This window comes from Ictalurus furcatus, chromosome 21, assembly GCF_023375685.1.
Source record: "Ictalurus furcatus strain D&B chromosome 21, Billie_1.0, whole genome shotgun sequence".
In the NCBI taxonomy this organism is placed as follows: domain Eukaryota; kingdom Metazoa; phylum Chordata; class Actinopteri; order Siluriformes; family Ictaluridae; genus Ictalurus; species Ictalurus furcatus.
In genome coordinates, this window is record NC_071275.1 from 14,766,684 (window position 1) to 14,793,666 (window position 26,983).

The 26,983-nt window shown below is 38.3% G+C and overlaps 1 protein-coding gene across 1 annotated transcript in view; it reads right to left on the reverse strand.

The window, feature by feature from the left end:
* Positions 1-4,621: 4,621 nt before the first annotated feature.
* cpne5b (copine Vb) overlaps positions 4,622-26,983 on the reverse strand; it is a 120,591-nt gene continuing 98,229 nt past the window's right edge. Inside the window, exons 14-20 of the mRNA XM_053652482.1 lie at positions 24,167-24,213; positions 21,398-21,579; positions 19,368-19,495; positions 14,734-14,836; positions 7,983-8,040; positions 5,329-5,402; positions 4,622-4,810 (exon numbers count right to left, since the gene is read on the reverse strand). Of these exons, the coding sequence (XP_053508457.1) occupies positions 4,622-4,810; positions 5,329-5,402; positions 7,983-8,040; positions 14,734-14,836; positions 19,368-19,495; positions 21,398-21,579; positions 24,167-24,213 (781 nt within the window). The remainder of the gene's footprint in view (positions 4,811-5,328; positions 5,403-7,982; positions 8,041-14,733; positions 14,837-19,367; positions 19,496-21,397; positions 21,580-24,166; positions 24,214-26,983) is intronic.

The window sequence follows — 26,983 nt, forward strand, 5'->3', positions numbered from 1 at the left end:
ACTGTCAGAGCTGCTGTTATTGAAAATGAATCACCACCTTCTGACCAATCAGATTTGAGAAATCAGCAGCACTGTCATATAAATTTCTTGTATTCACTTTCTTCAAATTGAGTTTTATGCAGCCTGCTATTGTATATGACTTATATAATAATAATAATAATAATAATAATAATAATAATAATAATCTAACAAAATAAATAATTGTTGGCCATGTCTCATGTCAAATCCAGGCACTGGACAAACATTTCTAAAAGAATTCATTTCCTTTATTAATTTTCATTTAAGGCAATCCAATACAAAGCATTTCACAACCCACCGTTATAACAACAATCATGTACAATATAGTAATTTGAGGTGAAAAACAAACATGCCAGTGAAAAATAATAACTAAAAATTAAAAATAAGTAAAAACAACAAATAATTCAAAATGAATGCATATATTAAAAAAATAGACCATGGGACATGCTGTGGGCTGCCTGATTCCAAATTAAACAAATATCACACAAAAACAAACCAAAGGTACAGCAAGAAAATAAAAACAGCGCACTAAACCTGCTGCTATAGTTGGCATTTACATGCACAATTAATTTGCTGAAATTTTCTCTACAGTATGTTACAGATGTTGGCACGGAATGTTTCTGTACATCCCCCTAACACATATCACTGGGTGTAAAGCTGCGATCAAACACTTATCGTCCACTACAGGCAATAAATTAAATTAATAAACGGTATGAAAAGGGATCATGTACAGTTCTTAAGGAATGAAATCTTTACAATAAAGTGCTTCCTTAAATATTTTGAGTGAACTGTTAAAAAAAAGAAACAGACACATTAAATGATTTATGTGCCTCTCCACTCAGTCTTCAGTGGTAGAAGTTAAATCCCAGAACTGCTCAGGAGACATTGTTACCCCTGAGTAAGAATCTTGACTTTCAGCTGCTTATATGTTTGAAAGGAATTCTGCCTCACTTATAAGATAAATGAATAGTTAATTAATTAAATTAATTAGTATGTAGCATTGTTCTTTGCTGAACACACAGTACGTTTAGGGCTCATGCATGCTGTGCAGTGTTGTAAATCTTTGAAAAGGTTAGATAGAGAGTTTATTTTGTATTTCCGATCCACATCAGTATGCTGCGTCTGTGGTACAACCGATCCACAAACTACAGTGAGTTTGTCTGGGACTGTATAAGAAAAACGATGTTACACACTGGGTAAATTACAAAGAAATGACAATCAGATTAATGCTTAGAATAAAGATGGCAAATAGGTCTCTGTAAGCCTTCTTTTGGAATAATTTAACTGTGTAAATACAACCCCTAGCAAAAATTATGGAATTACCACACTTCGAGGATGCAGGCTCTCATAAAAGCCTGAGGAGGAGCAACAAAGTACTAATTGTGGTTTTTTTTGTTGTTATTGATGGTTCCATAATTTTTTCCTCAACATTGAGTGATTCCATAATTATTTCACCTACTTGATTTGGAAAAAAAATTACATTAATTAAAAAAATTTCATTTAACTTATTTGAGGTATGTTTCACGAAGCCAGAATGTTCAGTTATTAAACAAAAATGGTTTTGTCATATGTTTTTTATTTATTTGCTATGAAGTAAAAATAAATAAATAAATAAAAGCTGGGTGAGCATCCTCTAACTGTGGTGATTCTATCATTTTTGCCAAGGGTTAGTATGAGGGGAAAAAATGGGATTTTGATTGCGTGTTGGAAGTATTTGTCCCGCAGCAAGGGGGATTACAATACTGTTATTAGCACACCCTTGTCAACATGACTGTAAACTCAAAAGGCAGTGTGAGCTGAACAATACTTTATATTTCTAAAGTATCTCATATAGCTTGATGCATTCAAATTGGGCTAAGCGCTCCATCTATAAATGGCAGTTGCTGTAGTTTGTTTTATTTTAATCTTCTAGCTAGTAAGCAATCAGACACCATGTTGATTTCTTACAATGAAAAACTGTACAAATATCCAAGGAAACATCTTCAATTACACATATCTTTAATGAAAGGAAAGGCAACAAGGGTGTGATGAAAACAGTAATGGAAACACAATGCAAGTATCCTCTAAACATTAGTTAATAGTTCATTGAAGGCCAATTCTTTACCTTTGATTGTTTCTGGTGAAATACAATAAATGTCCAAAAGTATGTGGACACCTGACCCTAACACCCATATGTGCTCATTCCAAAACCATGGAGTTGGTCCCCATCTTTGCTGTTATAATAACCTCCACTGTTCTGGGAAGGCTTTCCACTATATTTTGGAGCATGGCCATGGGGTTTTGTCCATTCAGCCACAGTGTTAGGTCAGGCACTGATGTCGAGAAGGCCTGGTGCACAGTCGGCATTCCAATCCATCCCAAAGGTGTTCATTGGAGTTGAGGTCAGTGCTCAGGCTGCTTGAGTTCTTCTACACCAACATTGGCTAACCATGTCTTTATGGACCTCGTTTTGTGCACAGGGGCAATGTCATAATGAAACAATTTTACTTTTTAGTAAATTTTACTTTTTACTTTTTCTACAGCATATGAAGACATTCTAGACATTTGTGTGCTTACGCTGCTAAATTTGTGGCAAGTTTTGGGGAGGCTCACATATGGGTGTGATGGTCAGGTGGCCCTGTACTTTTGGACATATTGTGCGGATGTGTACTTTTGTTATACAGGTTGTGTATCCGGGCACACTAATGGCATGGCTTTATATAATATTTGTACACTCACCTTTAATAGGAACACCTGTACCCCTACTCACCCCATATCAGCCAACAGTGTGGAAGCAGCGCAACACATAAAATCAACAAGCTGATCAACTTCTGCTCGTCACTGGATGTTTTGGGTTTTTTATGGAGTTATGCCTGAAAATTCCAGGAGATCAGCAGTTTCTGAAATACTCCAACCATCTTGTACCAACAACCGTGCGACAGTCAAAGTCACTGAAATCACACTTTTCCCTATTTTGATGTTTTATGTAAACATTAACTGAAGCTCTTGATCTGCAGCTGCATGATTTTATGCATTGCACTAATGCCACATGAATGGCAGATAATTGCATGAATGAGCATATTGTGTAGACATTCTATCATAACCTGGAATTCATAATGTACCTTTTTATAAGGAATATTATGATGTTCCTGGAAAGAAGGAAAAAAGATCATGCATGCCCTAATGGAACATAAAGATAAAGAAATCAAATGTAATTTTATATATCGTTTACATGAAAACCATCCAGCTGGGAATTAGCTGAATTAATTACATAAAACTGATCTATTTGCTTTTCCTTATATTGAATTAGATATCATATGACAAAACCATTCAATCTGACTAGAGGTGCAATGGCTATAAAACAATACTTTGTCTAATTTTTGTATGTTTTAATTAGTTACAGTCTACTATAATTGTCTTAGATGTTATGGTGACTCATCACTGCAGCATAACCGCATGCCCAGTTGAACAGGTCACCAGAAATGCCACATCTAAGTTGCCTGTGACTCACCAGACCTGTAGAGGACAGAACATGCTGCATATAGTAACAAAGCTATGATGATGCTGATCAACCTTTTAATCACCCAGGACTGTAATTTAGTCCATCACAGAGGCCAGGTCTCATTTGATTAAAAGTCTTTTGACAAAATCGAATTGGTTTCTGTGGGCCATAATATTCAGAGTACTATTCATCTGTTCTCGTAGGAGAGAGGGATAAGAAGAGAGATGGAAAGAGCAGGAGAGAAATGGGAGCGATTGCAGAACAGCAGATGTGACCATTCGTCTTCGCACAGGGGAAACAGGAAATAAAAACATATGTTACATTGCAGTGTGCAATAACCTTGTAGATTATAATCTATTTTGCAGTGGATCTGACGGAGCCTAGTGCTTAAAAGTTTGACCCTCGAGCATATATAATTAGGAATAAAATTTTACTGCTGTGCTTTTTAACTGATCTGAATAAGAGATTTACCCATTATGTGCCTATTTTCTGTATAGAAACACGCAACTGTGTATCGTCTCACCAGCATGCTTTGAACAGACAAGAAGCAGAATCTACTAAGAAACAACATAAAGGCTAAAAAAAAACAACACTTAACCCAAGTGGTGACAGAAGTGTCAAATCAAATGCACTTGAACAAGTCTCAATCCGCAATGAGAATGCCACTAAGAAAAGTATCAGAAAACTTCACCTGAATGCACATAGTACACCAATGTGGAGTAAGGTCAAAGGTCAGAGCAGGGAATACTTGTCCAGGTACACTGAGACAATGACAGACAGGCACGAGTTGAATCCACAAATATCATCCTCTTCTTCCCTTCTCAACTCACTGCCCCAGAAGAGAAACAGTCATGAGCCAAGATTTTTTTTTTTTTTTTCATTCTTTTTCTTTTTTTGACAAAAACTTGACTGAAGTGTGCTTCTTTGATCATGCTGTTGTCCCAGAGAAAACAGGCAGGAAACAAAAGCAGTAAGAGAAATGCCTTGGCATCTCAGAGTGTCCCAGAGAGACCGTATGTAGAGTTATGAACGGAGCCAGTGGCCTACTGCTCCATCAGTCCCAATCCCATAATTCCAAGGAGGCTGATGTTAAGCTGAACACACCCTCAGGGAAGTGTGGCCTCATATCTGAGTGTGGTGTGTGTGTCCTGGGGGGGTGTATGGAGGGGGTGCTGGGTTGGGTTTGATGCCTCTGCTCTTCATGTATGAAATAAACTGGTCGGGAATTTCTGCCAGGACATCTTTGGCCAGCCGTGCCATACTTAACACATGATTACCCGTCCGGTCCATGTAGTCCCGGAACGGCACAAACTGCAAAGAGCAAGAAGTGTTCATTTATTTCATTTATCCAACCATTTGTTAACTGTTAGTGATGGCAGTTGCATTCAAGTCAGAGACTGGGTTGAATTTAAGCCACTAATGAAATATAATTAATGAGTACAATCCTGCATGCTTAGATATTATCATTACTAATGTCCCCTGCACAAAACAGAAAGATGCCTCTGGAAAATTCAGAAATTCATTTGGGATCTACATTAATAATTGCCTTATTAGAAAATGGGTTATGGTTCATGTATCAGCTACCTAAAGCTTAACTAAAAAGGCATTTGTTAAATCGGTAATGAAAAATGCTGATGAGGTAACGCTTGGTTGGATTTCATCTCTTTAAAAGATCAATTTGAGAGAAAGTGAAAGAGAAGGGTGTCACAGCAATTCCAAAAGATGAAAACTTCTTATAACATGATATTAATGTGACCATAAATAAATATGTTTTTAAAAAAATATCTTTTTTTTTTCTTTCTTTGATCAGACATGGTTTCTAGTGTCACCTGAACAATGTCCCGTTCTGCTAGTTTCCCTCGTGAGGAAATCCTTATGTCATCACCATCCAACTCCACCATGGCTGGAGGGGGGGGAGGGGGGGAGGGGGAACAGTAAAAATTAGTAAAAAGTAAAAAAAATTAAAAAGGTGGGAGGCATTTTGCAGTCATGGTTTGGGTCTCCTTCAAGGGAAGAATCCAGAGCTGTCTGTCTGGGTTTCTTTTTATTAATAGGCTCTTTGGTTTCCTTCCATCTCCCAAAGACATAGCAGTAAGTGAGCTGATGTCTTTAAACTGTCCCCTAGGTGTGAATGAGTGTTTCTGGGTATGCAAATGAGGACACACCTCCCTGCCTCAACCAAGCTTTTGGATGAAGGTTAGTTAATGCGCAGCACTGTAGATGCACAAAACATTGTTAGAATCCAGTGCATTTCTGCATGGTACATTTGCCTACAAACCCCCTCTCTGCATCACTATACAAATACAGTTCAACACAACATATAAACCAGCCTTCAGGTCACTGATCAGCAAAACCTATTTCTATTGGGCAGACCATTCTGCTATTTGAGCTGCTCTGCCTCAGCCTGGTTAGCATTAGTGGGCTAGCCTTGGAAGGCAGCACTGTTATGTTAAGATTTTTTTGGGTAATTGAACAATTAACATCGCTTGCTGAGCTCACAGCTCATGTAGCTAGCTAGCATTATTTGTGCTTGGGACTGAATTTGGGAGGCAGTGCGGACTGTTTCTGTTTTGACGTGCTTGCCTTCTTCCCATAACGCATCCTGGTGCGTTTTCTGTCGAGCAACACATGATAATCCTGAGATGCCAGTGATCCTGACCCCTTCTGCTCTCCGGACCTGTCTGATACATTTTGATGCCCTACTTCTGCTTAAGAGTTGTCATCAGTTGGAAGTCACATGTTGCTGCTGAGGATGGTGCAGCCTAAAGATCACTGAGATTGCTGAGGATGGTAACACTTAAAAACGATGGCTTTGGACCTCAATTCATATGCAGTTATGCTATGATGGCTAGGACTACAACTGCTACAAACCGTTTTGCACTCAAGTCTCCATCAGTGAACAGTGGAGAAGTTCAACAAAACAGACTTATTATAAAAACTGTAATGAATTTGACCATGTAGTATTAACAGATTTATAAAAGAGATTTACTTATTTATAATTGCACTATCCGTTGTTACCCAGATGAGGATGAGTTCTCTTTTGAGTCTGGTTCCTCTCAAGGTTTCTTCCTCATAGTGTCTCAGGGAGTTTTTCCTTGCCACAGTCACCTCTGGCTTGCTCATTAGGGATAAATTCATACATTTAAAATCTATATCCTGAATTTATATATTTCTATATATTTCTGTTTTGGGACAATGTCCATTGTTAAAAGCGCTATACAAATAAAAATGAATGAATGGTGCCATTTCTTTCCCAGGTAAGTGACGCACACACCCGGCTGTGCACATGATGTAAAAGAAAACATGACTCATCAGACCAGGCCACCTTCTTCCATTGCTCCATGGTCAAATTCTGATGCTCACATGCCCATTGTAGGTGATTTTGGCAGTGGACCAGGTCATTGTGGGCACTCTGACTGGTCTGAGGCTACGCAGCTCCATATGCAGCAAGCGGCGATGCACTGTGTGTTCTGACACCTTTCTATGATAGCCAGCATTAACTTTTTCAGCAATTTGTATTTCAGTAGCTCTTCTGTGGGATTGGACCAGACGAGCTAGCCTTTGCTCCCCACGTACATCAACAAGCCTTGGGTGCCCATGACCCTGTCGCTAGTTCACTAGTTGTCCTTCCTTGGATTACTTTTGCTAAGTACTAACCACTGCATACTGGGAACACTCCACAAGTCCTGCCTGTACTAAAAAAGTGCCCTTAAAACTATAACCCTACAACCATATAGTGTGTAACTATACTGTGTCAGCCCAGAATATATTTCAATAAATATATATAGAATGAAGGGTAACTTGAGAGCTAGAGCTCATTACTGCTTTAATAACTGCTTATTCCTTTGGCACTTCTACTGAAATTTATTGGCCCACATATTGAAGCAGGGCACTGAATTGTATTACTGGCATTATGTACAGCAGTCCTTGTCCACATGACCCACAGACAACACATCCATTAAGAACTCATCCCATCTCTGTTGAAATACACATTTCTATTCTTGGCTCAGACTTTGTACAGGCCCTCAGTGGGGTAGAGAAGTGTGGGAGGTTTTGGCTTATTATTTGACCATAGCCTCTAACTCCAGCCACCTCTTTGACGGTGAAGTGCAAGATGTGACGACTAGTGCCCATTTACTGGATGCAGTGTGCTAATCACAGCACATTCAGTGATTAGACTGTGCTCCTCTAATCAATGCTCCCTGTGACCCATCTTTCCTGCATTTGCACTGATCAAGGAAATGAGTTGGAAATTACTTTCAGAGCATCTGTCTGGCTAATTGCAAGGAGGTAGCAGAGCTTACCTGTGTTTTTAAAATTCAATCACAGAGTTATTGATTTGTTTCCAGTTATTAACTTTGGTGGGGGAAGGAGGTGCTTTTGTAAACAAGGCAAAGACAAACAACCAGACAACGTTCTCCATTGCTTAAGGTGGTGAAGAGCTTGCTTTAGAAAAGGATGAAAGAAGAAATTGTATATTTACCATCGAACTCTGCTTGGCCCACCCCAACAATGATGATTGACATGGGAAGCTTGGCACCCTGCAGACATAAAGAATATTTACTTCCCTCAGGGCAATAACATTCAGTTTCACTGTTCATATGCAAGAATCAATGCCAATGACTTTAAGCGATAAAACCATGAAATCTTTATTCTGCACTGCTTGTAAATTATGGATTCATATCCTCAGGTTGGATGTATTTGTAGGTCATAATTCCAGAAAATCCTAATCTCAAATGGACTGGTGTCCCAGCCAAGATGTATTCCTGCTTCACTTCCAGTGTTCCTGGGTTAAGCTCTGGATACACTGCGGCCCTAAGCAGGAAAATTTGATTACTGAAGAGGAATTGGCAGAGGATTGGCTTCTCAAATGCATGCTATTTAGGGTTTTTTGGGAATATACTATTAAGAACAGAAACATATTTGTGGTTCAATTAAGCTAGAGTCGACGCCAGTGCACTGTAGTTTTGTTCAAAACAAACAATTATTCATTCAATCTTCAGTATCCCGATCACTGTGGATCTAAAGCCTATCCTGGGAACACTGGGCACAAGGAATGTATGGGCACACTCATTTACACCTAGGTGCCATTTACAGTAGCCAATCCACCTACTGGGATGTTTTTGAGAGGTTGTTGGGAAACCAGAGAACTCTAAGGAAAGACATTCAGACACATGGAGAACATGTAACCTCATGATCATACTTGGGACTCTGGAGCAGTGAGGCAGCAATGCTGCCGTCAACTCAATCAGTGCTACTTTAATCAGGAAGATGATATATCTCATTTAGAGTTCCCTTAAATCCACATTAACACTTGGTTTACAGTTTACAGCAGTCACACGGACCAAGTTTCCTGGTTAATTATGCCGCATGTTAGTCTGAAACTGAAATTCCATTTGATTATTCAGTATTACACATCCAAGGGGAAGGATTCAGTCATAGAAGCAAATGTTCCTGTGAAGCCTGGGACAGCAATTCTTAGATTCACTCTCATAGTTGTGAATGATTCAGAATAGAACAGGCCTTGTAGGATATTTTAAGCAGTTATGAATCATATTTGAGAAGAGAGTAAATTGTCTGTAAAAACACCCCCAAGAGAGGAATCATTAATCGGGACACATTAATCGGGAGCGTTTACTGGAACAAACTGCGATTCTTAGACAACCTGAGAAAAGGATTGGCTTTATGATAAAGTGGTAGCGAATGTTCAAAAAGTATAAAGGAAGCTGTAATAAAACACAATATTTGTAAAGGAACTCTATGTTCCTTGATTAGGTTTGATCTGTTAAGCATCTTTTTAAAAATGTTTTGCTAGTTTTGGTGCAGATTACCTGGAGAGAATTCTAGAGTGGGAATAGAGGGCAAGGGAGGCTGGGCCAGTATGATTGACACGATGCCCGTTACTCCAGCAACCTGCCCAGCCACTCCCACTCTGGGTGTTTAAATAGCACCAATACTTATTTACATACAGTGTGAGCACAGATCCATACTGTGTGTGTGTGTGTATTTTTCATATACATATAAATATACACAGTACTGTGCAAAAGTCTTGCAAAAGGCACATGCATAGAAATGCTGTAGAGTAAAGATGCCTTCAAAAATAATGAAATTAAACGTTTATACATTTTTAAAAAATATCGTAAAGAGCAGTAAAGAGTCAATATTTGGTATTTTAAAAATAGAATTCTCCAATCCAATTAAAGCAGTTTTATAAGGAAATGAGCTGTAAGTTTTATTGAGCATCTTGCAGAACCAGTCACAGTTCTGGAGATTTTGGCTGTCGCACTTGCTTCTTATTTTTGCAGCAAAACCCAGCAGCCTTCACTGTGTGTTTTTTTTTTTTTTTGTCTGAAAAGTGTTCTCTTACATACAGTAATATACTGCTTTCTTTACTGACATACAAACATTTTTCTGTAACATTTCATTTTTAAGGAAATGAGCTGTAAGTTGCAAAAACAGCCACAGTTCTTCTGAAGACTTTGACTGTAGCACTTACTTCTTTTATATTTATATTTATACCTGATGTGGTGCTGGCATACTGTACATAGTCCCCTGTGTATGGAGACTTTTTAAACACTCCATATTATCAATACACTTTTGTTTCATTTGTGAGGAGGCTGTCTAGGTTGGCTCTGATTACAGACAGCCATTCCATTTCCAAGATATACCGGTAGTTGTCCTAATCAGAAACACGGCTCTCATTGAAGATTCCTTAATTTAGCTAAATGTGAAATGTCACATTAGATGTATTGCTCACAAAAAAAATGCAGTCTCATCATTTTGTTAATCAGAACAGAAGTTTCCCAAAAGTTTAAAAATACTTCACAGTCAGAAATAGTTTTATAGTAATTCAGTAAATGACACACTTTATCCTCACCCTCAGGAGCAACTAGATAGGTGTTTTAAATGACTGTTAAATGTGTGATGTGATTCCAGAATCAATGTTTCTTAGAACAATTAAGCCCCACATAGCAGGTATGACAAGAAAGGCTCACTTTTGTTTACCAGCTACATTTTTCTGTCTCAGAAAAAACAAATGTGCAAAGCAGAGTCCCATGACAGGGAAGGTGAAAACTCTTTCTTCTGCGATCTCAGATGATCTGTGTACGACAGGGCTTTGTGACAGCCTGTGTTATGGGTGCATGTCAGAAGCTCCATAGATAATTGACTTCCCGTTGCCCCATTTGTGCCATCATATCCTGCTTTGAATGATGCAACAGATTCAGCATAATGAGAAAGCAAAACTGACTGTCGGTTCACAATAGCCACTTTGACAGCGCTCGAGAATCAGTATTTCAATAGCATGTAGCCATGCATATCGGCACAACACAAACAAAACAAAAAAGAATCTGGGAGCATGTCATCGTGCCATATAAACTGTCAGTGTCACCAAAAGTCCTTTCATTACATATTCAAATACCAACAGATTTTCTTGAAGCCGATGGGGTTAAAGCATGTTCATATTGAGCCGCACAGCTCGAAAAAAAAAAAAACCCTTGTATACCGACTTTGTGGTGAGAGGCCTCAATCCTCTTTTTCTCTGCGTTATTTATATCCATATAATTAAAAATAAACATACTGAGAAAACTGTCACTTAGTGTCGTAAATGACAGCTTGGGCCTGAACTAATAGCATGCTTGAGCTAATAAAAGAAAGAGAAGAGCTGTTTGTAGGCGAGAACAGGCGACAGTTTTTCATAACTTCACACAGAAGCTTAAGTCGTTTCCAATTATGCTTTTCGTCAGTCACCGACTGAGTGGGTGGTTCAGTGTGGCAAAGGCCTGTCTAGTTGATTACTTTGCCCACCATGGTAATTATAACATGATTGCCTGAGAGCAATGGATGTTCCCACATTTAAGCATGTAGCTTGGGATAGTTCGTAATATGCTACCCAAAATTCTCTCCAACATTACAAATAAACACTTGCTTAGTAGTGTTTCCCTTAAATTACCAATTGGCGCATAATTATACTTGGTTATAACATCTGTTTGTGATGCCACTATCTCTACTGTTATAGCATAATATTAATGCGATTGATTTTGTTATCATGGTAGTAGCGGTCAATAGTGGCAAATTAACTTTACAATTTAACAAATTATCTAACAACAGATTTCAGTCCAATTTCACTATACATATTAAAATATAAGTACAGGTTCATATAGTAGTGGGGCAACTATTACTATTGCATCACTACAGGTACACTATATTGCCAAACATTTGTGGACACCGGACTATCACCATGTATATGTGCTTGTTGAACTTCCCATTCCAGATTTAGTTCCCCTTTGCTGTTATAATATCCTCCACTCTTCTGGGAAGGCTTTTCACTAGATTTTGGAGCATGGCTGTGGGGATTGCCCATTCAGCCACAAAAGCTGTCAGTGAGGTCAGGCACTGATGTCAGGTGAGGAGGCCTGGGGCGCAGCCTGCGTTCCAGTTCATCCCAAAGGTTGTTGGAGTCCACTCGAGTTCTTCCACACTAATCTTGGCAAGACGTTTCTTCATGGACCTCACTTTGTGCACAGGGACAGTGTCATGCTGGAACAGGATTGGGCTCGACCATTTAGTTCCAGTGAAGGGAAATTTTAATGCTACAACATATAAAGACATCCTATACAATTGTGTGCTTCTAACTTTGTGGTAACAGTTTGGGGGAAGAACCACATGTGTGTGTGATGGTCTACAGTGTGTGATGTCCACAAACTTTTGGCCATCGCATACTAGACTAAGAGGAATTCTTGCTGCTGTATTTTTTTTCCATCTAGTACCTGCTGGAAACTAGTACTATAACTGTACTGGTGGAGAAATATAGAAGCCCATCTGTGACCTGCTTTTAAAATAGTGGCACTATTTAGAGACACTTATGGTAACTGCATTTCATAAATGATGCATGTAGTTCTCCACACTAAACCCAGAGCCTGAATGGCAGAAATAGGTCAACAGGACCCAAAAGGATCCCTTGGGACATGGTATCAGCACACAACGCACACTTTAGACATCCACCTTCTACATGTTGCTATGTGAGCTATTGAAATACTTTATCTGGGTTTGTTAAGTGATGTGCAATACTGATTTCCAGCCTCAAAGCCTCAAACATTGCTCCATTTTTGGGTACAGTTCCATCACCAGCAGACATCTGTCACACTTCAGGCTTGAAAGCAAAGTGAAGAAGTGAAGAAATCAGTTTGGGGGTTTAACTCTGGTTTTCATTTCTGGCACCTTAATGTAAACAGTGGTAGCTTGGACATTTTAGGCAATGGTAAATTTTAAATTATTTGACTAATCATAGTTTTTTTTTAATCAATAAACTCAACATTTCATTTTTTTAAAATCAGACCTCCTTGGTTTGTAAGGCATCTGCTCTAGTACTAATATCTGTACTAGTATTTTCATCTAGCATCCCGGAATGCATGTCATATCTTGTATTTGGTTTGGTTCCTCATTAAAGAAACAACACCTGTTAATTGCAAAAAAAAGCAAAACAGCTGGTGCTGAGAAAGTACATGGAAATGACAGAAGTTACAAAATGCACACATTTTCCGTTGAGATTTAATATTCTAAATCAAACACCGTGTGGAAGGAGAGACTCGTCGACACAGCAGCAGGCAAGATCTTAAAAGGAAGGTGTGGCTGTTCTAATGCTTCCATTAACAGTCGCAAATTCCCTTTAAATCCAGTCTGCTGGGAATCAGGCCTTTCTGCTGCACAGATGACTTCTTCCACTGCGACAGTTTCAGCTGGAGAAAGAAGCTGACCACTTACCCGAATATAATGTGTGAAGCCCATTAAAACCAGAGTCAAAAATAGACACGGTGTACATTCATGTACAGCATGTTCAAAATAGTCTCAGGCCCTGTCCACACTGACTTAGACTCTGCTGACCAGCTTGATAGTTTAAGGTCTGTAATTTCTTATTTGCTAACATGTTTGCAATTTTTATTTCAGTTTGTTTTATTACACCACCCTTATGTAGAGGTGTGTCAATGAGAAATACACTGTAGTACTCCTGAAACCACCGCTCCAGCAGTACCATACTGCAAACGGAACTTTTGGGATAATACTTAAGCGCAAACTTTGTATTCAAGTGTAACATTAAGTAGTAGTTCCACCTGTGATCATCTGACCATACTTTTTTGTCTGTTTTTTTTGTTTTTTTTTAACTTTTGGCTAAGTTGGTGTTTTTCTGCATTTCGCCTTGTATATGCATTCTCTTAAAGTTACTCTTGAGGCGTTTGACATAAGTTTATGGCATACAGGAGCTAGTCAAATGAAAACCTCAAAGGTGTAACATAAATTGAAAATGAATTCTTTTTTTTTCTAGAGGAATCCAGACACTTAAGTGCTGGAGCACTCACACTGAATGAAATGGAGGTTATATAGAAAAATTACACACTTTTGTGATACCTATAAACAATGCAAAATTAAAAATTAAAATAAAAAAGGGCTGGTGCGTGTTTTCAAATAAATTTAGCATTTTCATGTAGATGGAGATCTTGTTAACATATTTTGTGTGGATGGGATTTTTTTTTTTTTTTTAAAAAGTAGTTAGTGTGCTCCAAAACAATGAAAACATTCACATTTAGAAGATACATGCATTCAAAATGTACATCTCTCTGTACCATCAATACGGATCAACAATTTTGATGACATCATTCTGCACGTCAACTTCTCATCAGATTTTCTGTCCAATCAAATGCTGTCTAGAAACTGAAGTGTCCCGCACCCAACATTATAAAAATCTGTGGTACTAACTATCATGTATGGCTTAGCCCGGGCTGTGAGGTAAGCTAAATACTATTAGCTATTTTAAAATGGGGGGGGGGGAGCCACTTGATATGTCCCGCCCTGACTTCCTGTTTCAGTGGAAATTACGTCACCACATTGAATAACGCTGCTTGTTTCAAGGCACTTCACGGGGACTTTAAAAAATATATATGCTGAGGTTACTTGACAGTCACTGGAAAAAAGCTGGGAAAAAAAGGCTGGCTTTGTTCAAATAATAATAAAAAAAAGTATGTTTTGGCTCTGTCACACAATTTACATATCCTGTACACATACCTACTATCAATAGGAGCCTGAGGGTTTAATAACAAAGATATTGGGAATTTTGAAATGAATTTTACAGTGTTTCATTAAAATTTAAATTTCTAGATCAATAAAATATAAATTTTTAAGTAAGTAATAAAACCAGTGCTAAAGCCACCTTTTTTTGTGTGTGTGTGGTCTGTACTTACGTTCACAATGGCCTCTTTGGTTTGGGCCATATCTGATATGACTCCATCTGTGATAATGAGGAGGATAAAGTACTGTGATCCATCCTGGACAGCCGCCGCATACCTTCATAAAAAGCAAATAAAGAAAAGAGTCAAAAGAAACTGCACACAACTGCTGCAAGTATGGTTACATCTCAAAATTCTAAGACAACTGTTTATTTTTAAATTCATTTCAATATTGATTCCAGATCACTATCTTTAATTTCCCCCCTACTTTATGTGCTTAAATAAACCATCATATAATGTAAATGACTCATGTGAATTGTATGGATCTCTACACCCATGTGAGTCTCTCATGCTCTGTGGGTGTATTTGGTTAAGAATAACCATGCTCTGTGGGTATGTGTGTCTTGCAGCGCCAGGCTTCTGGATGGCACATCATGCATTAATTAAGCAAGTCTAATTCAAGCTTATCAAGATGGCTTTTTTAATTACAGCACAGAGGCCTCTTAGTTAGAATGAAGATTTGCTCGCGTGACGCCAAGGAATGAGAGAAGGGTGTGGAGAGACTTCAGACAATCATTTATGCCTTTCTGCTTTAATGGATACACATGCGGTTTGATGCTCAATGGTCACGCCAACATGCATGGAACGTGGACATGAGCTAAAACACCTGTATGCTAACGCAACAGGGGCAGCTTTCTGAATTAACAGACAACAATGTGACTGACAGGCAAGTAGTAGTTTTTCCTAAATGCTTTGATATAGGTGATTTAATTTTTTTTTTCTCCTGTTTACAGAGCCTGAGGCAGCACAGAGACCAGAGTTACTTCCATCTAACCAGATATTTTACTGGAGCTGCTGGAATGTGAGGCAAACTTCATCAAACAATGCAGTGTGTACAAAATGTATCATTGACCACACCTTTAAATATGAGGTGATTTTATGTCCAAGGTACAGGTCAGCATGTCTTTTTGTGCACATTATACAGTAAAAACAGGGATCATACATTGTGAAAAGAGCATGGCAAACAGTGTAAGTGGTCCATGATGGAACGTCACAAGGAGAGAAATCACACAATGAGACCAGTGGAAGCATTTCAAACACCTTTCTAATGTGGTGATCTTGTGATAGTGAAGTCAATTACCGAGAAAACTTGTTTACTCTGATAGAAGGTATCAGATGGCTTTGAAAGCACAGTGCAGGTGATTGAATAATAAAATAATGAGTCATTCTTCCACTCATGCATTGATTAAACACATCAAACCAGCTTACATGACTGTCTAAGGCCATTAGTACGAACAGTGTATGCATGCAGGCATTTCACATGAATACAAATGCATGCAGCCACTTTTATTTTTTTTTAATAAAAGCATAATTTTAATTATGCAAAATCCTTGTCAAAAGCCTTCTGAGATTAGCTATAAAAACATGTAGTTAGAAAATTAACATTTTTAAAGCAAATACACAACCAAATACAGTATAATATGAATTAATAAATTATTTGAAGCCAGTTAATACTATCTGCTGTACTTTGAAACAATACTATACAAGCTATATAGAGGAATGACAATAAAAACCTACTTCACATGACTTTGATGACTTTACTTGACTTTGATACTCGCTATGTCTCAAATGGCATACTATGTGCTATTTACTAAATGCTATACACATAGCTATAGACTATAGTCTATGCAATCAAAATGATTCAACCCCCATTGCAAATATTGTCAAAATTTATAGACTTTCAACTGTTTGTAATGAACAAATCAAACAAAAGCAATTGAAATAGTTCAACACAACGAATGCTTCAAGTGGTTTCCCCAAATTCAACTGAAAACCCAACTTACAATGAGCCTCAAAATGATTCAACCCCCATTGCAAATATTGTCAAAATTTATAGACTTTCAACTGTTTGTAATGAACAAATCAAACAAAAGCAATTGAAATAGTTCAACACAACGAATGCTTCAAGTGGTTTCCCCAAATTCAACTGAAAATCCAACTTACAATGAGCCTCAAAATCATTCAGCCCCCTGAAGAGAATCCCTCGCAACAGCACAAACATGCAAAACAGGTTTTGTCTCAAGCACACCTGATGCAGCTAATCAAGGGCTTCATTAGTTGCACCAGGTGTGCTTGAGCTGGAACACATGAAATACCTGAACTGGCTAGGGGCAGAAAATATATAAAATACCTGGACGGGGCAGAAAAAGGAAGCTGTCAATGGCTGCAACCAGATTTCTGAGAAGGTAGGTTGTGAAAAACCCTCGAGTGACTGCAAAAGCCCTGCACTTGAACCCCATAGAAAATCTCTGGTGGGATTTGAAGACAGCAGCTGCTGCAGGCAAACCCAAGAATATTACTGAACTGGAGGCCTCAGGAAGATTCCTCGGGAACACTGCCAGAAGCTATGCATCTCGTTTGCAGCAGGTCATAACAGCAAAAAGGTGTTCTACTAAGTACTAAAGATGTGTGCCATGAAGGGGTTGAATAATTTTGAGACTGGAGAAGTCATTATAAGTTGCATTTTCAGTTGAATTTGGGGAAACCACTTGAAGCATTCGTTGTGTTGAACTACTTCAATTGCTTTTGTTTGATTTGTTCATTGCAAACTGCTGAACGTCTGTCAATTTTGACAATAAACCTGATTTGCACTGGGGGTTGAATCATTTTGATTGCAACTGTATATACTTGACTATGCAGTCCCTATTTTAACCCTAGCATACAGCACTAAATGGTGAGGACAAATTACCACAGAGTTTTCACATCATAACCTCTAGAATCTATTTGTAAATTCAGAATTTCATTTTTGCACCCAATTTGTATCCACTGCACCAAGGCTGCCCCTTCTAAAATATATATATATAGATATAGATATAGATATAGATATATATAGATATAGATATAGATATAGCAGCCTGTGACCATTTCATGCGACATGTCACTTCATCAAATGAAGTAGTTTTAGAACTTCATCCCAGTACTAACAGCACGTTATATCTATATTGAATTTCCCATTTAAGATGCTGGTAATGACTTGAGGCAAGACATTTAAGCCATCAAGCAGTCGTCATTAATATAATCCCTCTTGCATTCCTGTATATGAGTGTAACACAGTGACACTATCCGTGGCCTAAACCGTAAGTTTACAAAAATAAATAAAATAAAAATGAACTCTACCACTATGCCCCAGGAAACACTGGGAAATACTGGAAAACACTGAATAACCCAGAGGTAGAAATGCAAGCGCTGTTGGAATGGTGTGTGAATTCTGTTTCTGACGTTTCCTCAACCTCTACTTGCTACATCACTTGAGTTCATAATTGGTCTCAACTAGAGATGTTTACAGGACTGCTGACTGTTTTAACCCTGCTCACACAGTTGTTTTTGTTTGTACTTGCCTGCTATATTTTCTAAAATATTTAGATGGTTCTATTTCTCTCTCTTTATCTATCTATCTATCTATGTATCTATATATATATATATATATATATATATATATATATATATATATATATATATATATATATATATAACTGTAGCCTAATTCAAACCATGGCAACCCTGACCAGGCAGTTACTAAGGATGCTGTAAACTCACCAGGCATCGCTGCATGAACATGGTCTTTCTTTGTCCAAAGAGCTTCATATCATGAAAGTAAATCCTCTAGTCTCAGCTGCCATATGAACCTTTCTGGCAAGCTTTTCTAAAGTAGAACAGGGATGTCTCTACCGCCAACAAGTCTAGTCCCCCTTCTTTGTAATTTGTAGGCCTGAAATATGCTTAAACCCTAGGAAGCTTCTAGGAAGAAAGCTATTGAGGAAACATTCAGACCTTGCTGTGACCTTGACCCTTTTTGGATCAATTCCAAAATCTAATCATTGTAATCTGCTGGTTACAATGATAATTCCATATAAAGTTTTCAAACATTCAAACACACTTTCTTGAGATATCACGCTAACAAGAATATCAGACAGACGCACATTTGGACAGATAGACAGATGCATGGACAACCCAAAAACATATTGCCTCCACCACCTAGTGGCAATAAAAAAATGAATAGTGCACCTCCTGTTAATATCTCTTCTTTCCGAAGTATGTATTCAGTTACACTACATGGCCAAAAGTATGTGTACACCTAACCATCATGCCCATATGTAGTCTTTCTCACACTGTTGACACAAAGTCTTTGTATGCTTTAACATTAAGATTTCCCTCAACTGGTACTAAGGGACCCAAACTTGTCCCAGTGTGACAGTGCCCCTGTGCATAAAATGAGAGATAGTTTGCCAAGTTTGGTGTGGAAGAACTCTAGGGGCCTGCACAAAACCCTGACCTCAACCCCTGAACACCACTGGGATGAAATGGAACACTTTTTCATTTACCATCAGTGGCTGACCTCATTAATACTCCAAATATTAGTGCAAAGCCTTCCCTGAAGATTTGAGGTTGTTATATACAGCAAAGAGGGGACTAACTCCATATTAATTCCCATGGTTTTGAACTCTATGGCTCAAGAAGCACATAGAGTTGGGATGGTCAGGTGTCCACATACTTTTGGTCAAAAAGTGTACATTCCTATTATGTTGTATGGTATATGTTTTTATGTTTAAATGAATGTGTATATACTGTTTAAATGTTCAAATGAGTACCTGGCTACGTGGTTAACCACAGGGGCAAAGTTTGTGGGCCCATAAAGCTGGACAGTCTTTAAGCTCTGGTGGTAGGCCTCCAAGATCCCCTCAATCCCATTACAATATGGGTTTTCAATATTACCATTCTGCAACAGAGAACAAGGTTAGTATATTTTTGTCTGGTTAGTAGGTAAGTGTAAAGATATCCAAATAGTATTTTCCAAGCATAACCAAACAATATGACTGAAGACAGTTCTCAAAAAAGATTAGTCTCTACCAATAATATTTCACCCAGTGATTTTTTTCTACCTGAATAACTTCCAGAGGTTTATTGACAATTAGTGGCATGTTTCAGGTAAAAATTTGACTGCTTATCATGAGAGAAACAAATCATTATGAGAGGTCTACATCTTACTGGGATGTGACACTCTGGAATGACTGAACTATACTCCAGTGTACTGAATGCTTTCTTAAACGATTATGAGATTAATGGGAAGAATTTAGGTTGTGCATGTCTGTACTAAGTGAACTGTATAGGAAGCACAGCCCCACAACAATAAAAAATGTCTCTGCCCCCTCCAGCTATAGCATTAGGTCCATTGCCTCTAAACCTCTATATGGGAGTTTATCATAATCTGACACACACTGAAACTTCTAGATGCAGTTCAGAGAGAGTGGAAACAGAGGCTCTGATCAATTTAGCTTGCTCTGAGCCTACATCATTCCACAGGGAGAGCACAAAACCATAATCCCTCCCTGAGCAAAGAGGCTAGATTGCATTTCTATCCCATGACATACACATGCAGGTACACCACATCCATCATTAGCAGGGATGTAGTTTTTGAACATTCAAACCTAGGAGGAATCTTTACTTTTGATAAAAGGAAAGCAAAGTAATGCATTACACATCGCCTTTACTCAGAGAAGGGAATCCCCAGTACTGCAAATACATAAGGACCAATGGTCGTAGGAGCCATTATACATGGGGGGAACATTTCAAAATCTAGGTTCCCCCCCACTTTTTCCTAATCTCAAATTTTATTTCGCATTGCCTGCCTGTCTCCAAGGATTTCTGAGTTAGACAGTCTCCAAATTAATCCATTCCTCAACTTTTAGAAACATAATTCAATTTTAAAAAACAAACTTTCGCTATAATAAGTGCAGGGGTCAGACTCGAGTAGCTAGGGATCACTCAACCGTTTGCCTGTTGCCAAGCTTGACGAGAGCAAAGTGTCTGTTCCTGCAAGGTAACAAGCAAAACCTGGTATGGCTTTTCAGAGATGTGGCTACTCTTACGCAGTGAAAGCGGAATTGTTTGCTGGTTTTGATGACAATTTTGTTGTCGAAATAATTATTTAGTCTATGAAACTGTCAAATATGCATAAGTTTGCAAGCTAGCTAACACACCAAAATTATGTGTATATGCCAGAAAAGATTTAATGGGAACTTTAGTCAAAATTTTCACACAGAGATGAGCATCCTACAATATTTTAAGAGAACGAGGACAGAGGAGGGTGAACAGAAGGTCACAGGAGTAGAAAAGACTGAGGAGGACGAGCTTGTAGGTTGTATGGATAGCTACCAGTTAGCCAGCTAGTTCAGGTCACACCATGTTGGATGTTTGGGATGCGGGCGTCATCATGTGAGGATTACTCCTACTGTTAGTGAGTTGGAGCTATGAGTTGGAGACTGTATGTTTTCATTTTCTGTCATGATTCTGGAAATAGTATGGCATGGTAGGGCAGTGCTGCTGCATCAAGAACTACCATAGCAGGTCACACTGTCATCCAGCAAAAAACTGGACAATGGAATGTTTTTTCTATAGCAAAATAGCCTCCAACTCATATTTCCAACTCATTTCAGGTTCCCTCCCAGGTTCAAAATCGCTCCTACGCCCCTGAGTCTATCAGTAGCTGGGTTGTTAAGAAGTTGCATAAGAAGTTGTAACTTTATCACTTATGAAATCCAATAATCATGCTCATCGCATTTTACATGAGATAGCATTGAAAGAATGAGGAAAAGATGTAGATGTTTGCTTAATTACTCACCAGAGGAAACTCGTGGGACACACGTCCATCCGGGGGTAATTTTGCCCCAAAGCCCAGCGCAGGGAACATCTTATCACTGTCGTAGTCCTGAATGATCTCTCCTACGGCCTTCAGTGCCATGGCGTAGGCATTCATCTGGTATGGGTTCATATAGTGGAGGGATGTGGACTGGGACGGGTTACCTACATATCAGAGTTAGCATTGTACTAGATAGTGGGAAAAAAACTACAGCATAGCATCAATTTATTGTTCATCAGTTTATTATCTACCCTCGATGTGGTATGATAATCTATGGTGTGATTACTATAGATAACATTTCCCTGGACTGTGAAAAGGACCGAAAATCTTTGGAATGGAACGGAAGCCAGTGGACAGTTCTTGAAACCAATCATTAAATGGTTAAAATACCAGCTATATAATTTGAAACTACAACCATTAAAGTCCAAAATAAATACTGTAATACTAGAGCAATACCAATTATTTATGTTTTCCCTCAGCATGCATGATCAGACCCACGCAACTGCTTTGGTAAGGCATAACCACAAGCTCTTCCTCTTGTGGCTCTCTGGCAGGATGAATTCTGCATATTTAGAGCTTAATTAACAAACACATTTGAGTGAGCAAATGCGAACAAAAGTTTCCAAAAACCTTTATTGACCGAATTAAGACTTCCAGTAAAATTCTGTCATAGCTCAACCTGCCAGAGTCACAGATTGCACTCTAATCACAGTGTACACCCTTTTAAACCACTGTAGGATAAGAGCATGCATAATAATCTGTTCTCTCTGTTGAGCTATAAGTACTCTTTTTGCCTGATGTGATGACACATGTCTAGTGCTGTGGCTTTTATCACCTTCTGGACCTGCTTGATTCATCCTGATAACTCTTATGCTTTTACAATTGGCAGCTTTGGACCCTGTATTTATTGTAACGTCTTACTGTCATGTTAAATGGTCTTTGGGAGCTGAGTATTTATGCTCTGCACCCTGAATATTTTGAATTGTGACTCACTTTCTGTTGCTGTGGATGGTCCCACATGGATACTGTCGTGATTTGCACTTCACAAAAACAGTTTATACTCAAGTCTCACCCTTGTGTAAGTGGATAATTTCACCTGGATACTGCAGATAAATACCCAAGAACTGCTGCTCATTAGCCAGTCCCTCCAGGATTTTACGATTTTTGCGATCACAGAAATGAACAATATTCAGAGGAGCTTGCAATTTTTCAAAATTACCGCAGGTTTGGTCCAAGACGTGTCATGTGAAGTCATCACAACACTCATTCAGCCACAATTCACGTGTGTCGAACATGAGTACAGCTAAAAAGGTCTCATTCACCAACAAACATCACTGCGAAAGACACTGCGTGCAAAACATTTTTGCGCAATTGCTATTTCACCAATTCAAGTAGTTTTCCACAAAAAAAATCTCTGCAAGTTGCATCGCATATTTTGAAAAAAGCTGCAGCAAAATCAAAGCATTTTTGGCCGCAACAATCACAAAAGAAATTCCACGTAATCCCCTTCAGACTAATTAACACAGCGAAAACAGGACTCTGTAAATCAAGGCTTGGATTAACACTACAAAAAGCATGACAAAAAGCAAAGAAACAAACAAACAACAGGGTGTACCTAGACAAATTAATCAAGAACTAACAGAAAACAATCGGCTACCAAACCAGTGACAGAAAACAGGTGGAGGCAGGAGTTCAACAGGAACAAAAACATAAGTACAAACCACTTGCCGCAACACAAAGAGAGAATCTGTACACTGCCTTGCTCATTAGCGATTTAAATCTGTATCCAGGCTTTGTAAAGTTGCTTCATGACAATATTTGTTGTTTAAAATGCTATACAAATAAACTTACTTAAACAGACTTTCTATTTTTCTCAGTACAGGAAATATTGCTGAAGTCCATGGTAATCACCCATATACTACAGATGTGGGATAGAGATTAGGTTGAAAAACACTGAAGGACTGCATTAAATATGATATTATACCATACTACATGGTTATAAGCTATTATACTAAGAAAGTATATTAAAAAAAAATGAACAGAAGACTAAGTGCTATATTGTACAGCAGGAGCCATTTTTGAAAAATCAGTCAGTCCTTCTTAATGTAAATGTGTTGATGTCTTTATTCAGAAACCAGTATATACGAACACTTCAGGGGTGTACTCCACACCACCTAAGCTGCTGAAAGGCTATTCATGTGCTTCTTATTGTGCTGTTGAGTTTGAAGGGTATTTATTGTTGAAGGGTTCTCTAAACAGCCATTGGTCGTGTTGTCTAATTGTTATGAACAAACTCTGAATAGCTAGCGGCACTGCAGGCAGCCTGCCCACAGCAAATCTCACTAAACTCAACCACATATTTTCATACTTTACATGTTCATATGTTCTCAAACACATTTTCTTGGCTGGGCCACATTAGCACTTGATTATTAATAGACTATTAATAGACTTCTTTTGCAGCTTTCAAAAGTATAGTAATTATTAGTAATTGCTGTAAGAACAGGAGAGTGCCATTCATCGTCAGCAGGTGCAGCAAAGCACCGTTCTCTAACCAGCCTATTCTGTACTCGGTTCCCCTCTGGGCAAGTCCAGACACCCTACTTAGCGTTCAGTTCAGATCCCCATTGCAGTAGGATGCCCATTCACAAATATTAAATCTTTAGAACTATTAAACAGAAGAGGCTTGGTGTTAAATAGAGAAAGTTTTATTCTTCTTTTAAATAAAGAAAGTAAAACCACGTAATCACTTACCATTAGACGCAGTGAAATCGATGGCCACTGTGAAATTGATTTGGGTCCTGGATAGAATTGTAAACAAGGGAAAAAAATAAGATGTCAATGTCATCACCAATAAACATCCTGGAGAACCTCAAGTGCTCATTTATGTGTATATACTATGTATATGCTACAGCACAACTATATGTACAATTACCGATCATTTTAATAGTAACCCCTAGAATTTCCACAAAATGGAAATAGCCAGTGAGCAGCAGTTCTTTGGGGCGGATACACTCAAAGGAGAATGGACATACTTTTAAAAAAAAATTAAAAATAAAAAAAACGGGGAAAACACACTTTACAACCGTGGTGAACAAAAAAGCAACTCGGTGTCTAGTTTCCGTGAGCCTGTGCCCATACTAGACTCTAATTATTGTTCTGCTGTTCAAATTATAGTTGCTGACAGGTGTGGTTTTTTGCTGTTCTAGCCCATTCTGGCCATTCTCCTCAAAGAGACGTTCCCACCTGCAGAACTACCTCTCAGATGTTTTTTTTTCCCTGTGTAAACTTTAGAGACTATTGTGCATGAAACCCCAGGAAATCAGCAGTTTCTGAAATACTCAAATCAGTCCATCTGTTACCAACAACCATGCCATGATCAAAGTCACTGAATGCACATTTTCCCCATTTTGATTTTTAATGTGAACATTACAGCTCCAGACCTGTATTTGCATGATTTGTGTGTGTATATGTGTGTTGTACTACTGCCACATGTGCGATTGATTGGACAACTGCATAAAAGTGCATATGTACATGTGTTCCTAATAAAGTGGCCAGTGAATGTAAACAAACACACACACACACACACACACACACACACACACACACGCACACACACTTATGCTTAATGGCATGAGTAGCATCCACTCCAGCAGCTCCTGTCTATTTAAGATAGACGGGACAAGTAATTACATCAAGCTAGCCCACTTCTCTAGTGTTGAGCAATGTTCGCCCTGAAAAAGCATTATCCTCTTTCAACTCTATCCTGTCTTTTCAGTATGTCTTGAAGTCAAATTATTTAAACAATAATAACAATAAATAAGCACCACAAGCGTGTTTCTTTCCCAGGACTGTGTGTTGAGCCCTTGAGCAAGAATATTAACTCTGAATATCTAAGATTTTGGATTATATTGTGGCTCACTCCTAAAACATCTTCTGTAGTCTGCATGTGATCAGGAAAAATGCATCTTTAATCAGTTGTTTAAAAGGGAAATGCATTCAAAAATATATTTTTCTCAAATCAATTAAATTGATAGAGCGTTGAAAAAAAATTCAATTTTCTAAATGTGTAAATTTATGCAGTATTAATCTTTCTAATTTAGTTATGCACTATGCAACTTAAGGGGGGAAAATGAAGCATAATACTGAGCATTCTTAGGGCTTTAAAAGGGATAAGGACTAATACACTTATAATGAAAAGGGTAGAAAAAGTACATTAACCTTTGAAATCCCTAGCTAATACTGAGCCTCTTGCCCATTTGTAACCTGGATTGTAATTATCCCCTTTATTAATTCATGAAAGGCCATGTGACTTGTGAAGCCTATTCTGCATTCAAGCATGAATTACAAAACAACTCTGACAATTCAATATTTTGATGGCTAGCAGTGCAAAGGCAGGGAGGGTGGTGATAGAACCTTCAAACATATGTTTGGTAGTAGAATCAGTAATGTGCCTGTATGCTAGGGGTGTAACAAGTGCTACAACTTGTACTCTAAATATCCATATGTATTTGAATTTGAGTGGGCGTGGCCTAACGCTTTTTCTTTTCTTTATTTTCAACCCTAACACTATGAGGAAAAAGTCTAAGGTAGAAATGCCAGCTGTGTCAGCATGCTCTGGCTGTTACTCAGCCTCAGTGTTTATAATTGGTCTCAACTAGAAATCATGTTTCTTTTTTTAAATTGCGCTCACACGGTTATTCGTTTTGCTTTTGTACCTGCCTGCAATATTTTTGAACATATTTATTGGTCCAAATTCCTAAAAATGTAAACAAGCTAATAACCTAATTTAAATGAAGGATGAATGAATAAACACTGTAAATGCATCATGCAACATATTAATTAATGTGGACTTTCTTTGTCCCACAAGCTTCATATCCAAGTGAGTGCTCACTTGCACCTGCATGAAAGTAAAAACCTCCCACTCATGCAACTTTTTTTGTTGTGTCCCACAGGATCCAAGTCCCAATGTACATCTCTAGTCTCAGTCGGATGCAAACCTTTATCGCAAGCTTTCTAAAAACAAAAAAGAACGTAAGAGAGAAAAGAAAACAAATGGTGCACCTCCTATTCATAGGTATATTTGAATTTGTGTAGTATAATCTGAATAGGCTGAATATTCTTATATTTGATTTATAATAATCTCACAATAAGAAATATTCTCATATTCAAGATTCTTTTTCACTTGCTGAGATTTTTTTTTTTTTTTTTTTTGCAGTGGGATGCATATTCAGTTACATCCCAAATGAGAAAAGCTATGTTTTAATTAATTCTGAATTCTTATAGGGCATGATTCATTACTATTGTGAAAGGAAATGGCCTGCCTATTGCTTGGCCATGGCCCAGTTATCCACAAAGAAGATCTAAAATTTGTCAGGTTGGAGTAACTGCATTGTAGTGCCCTAGAGAGCTCTTCACTATGCAGGAACCTGTCGAGAGTGTACACAAGGCCAAGCATTGATCATTGGGCAGATAGAAGCTCTTGTCACTAAGTATTGGCCATTCATTTGTCAGGCAGAATGCAGAGAGCATGTTCGCAATGCTGCAGTAGGCAGGATGACCACTACAGCA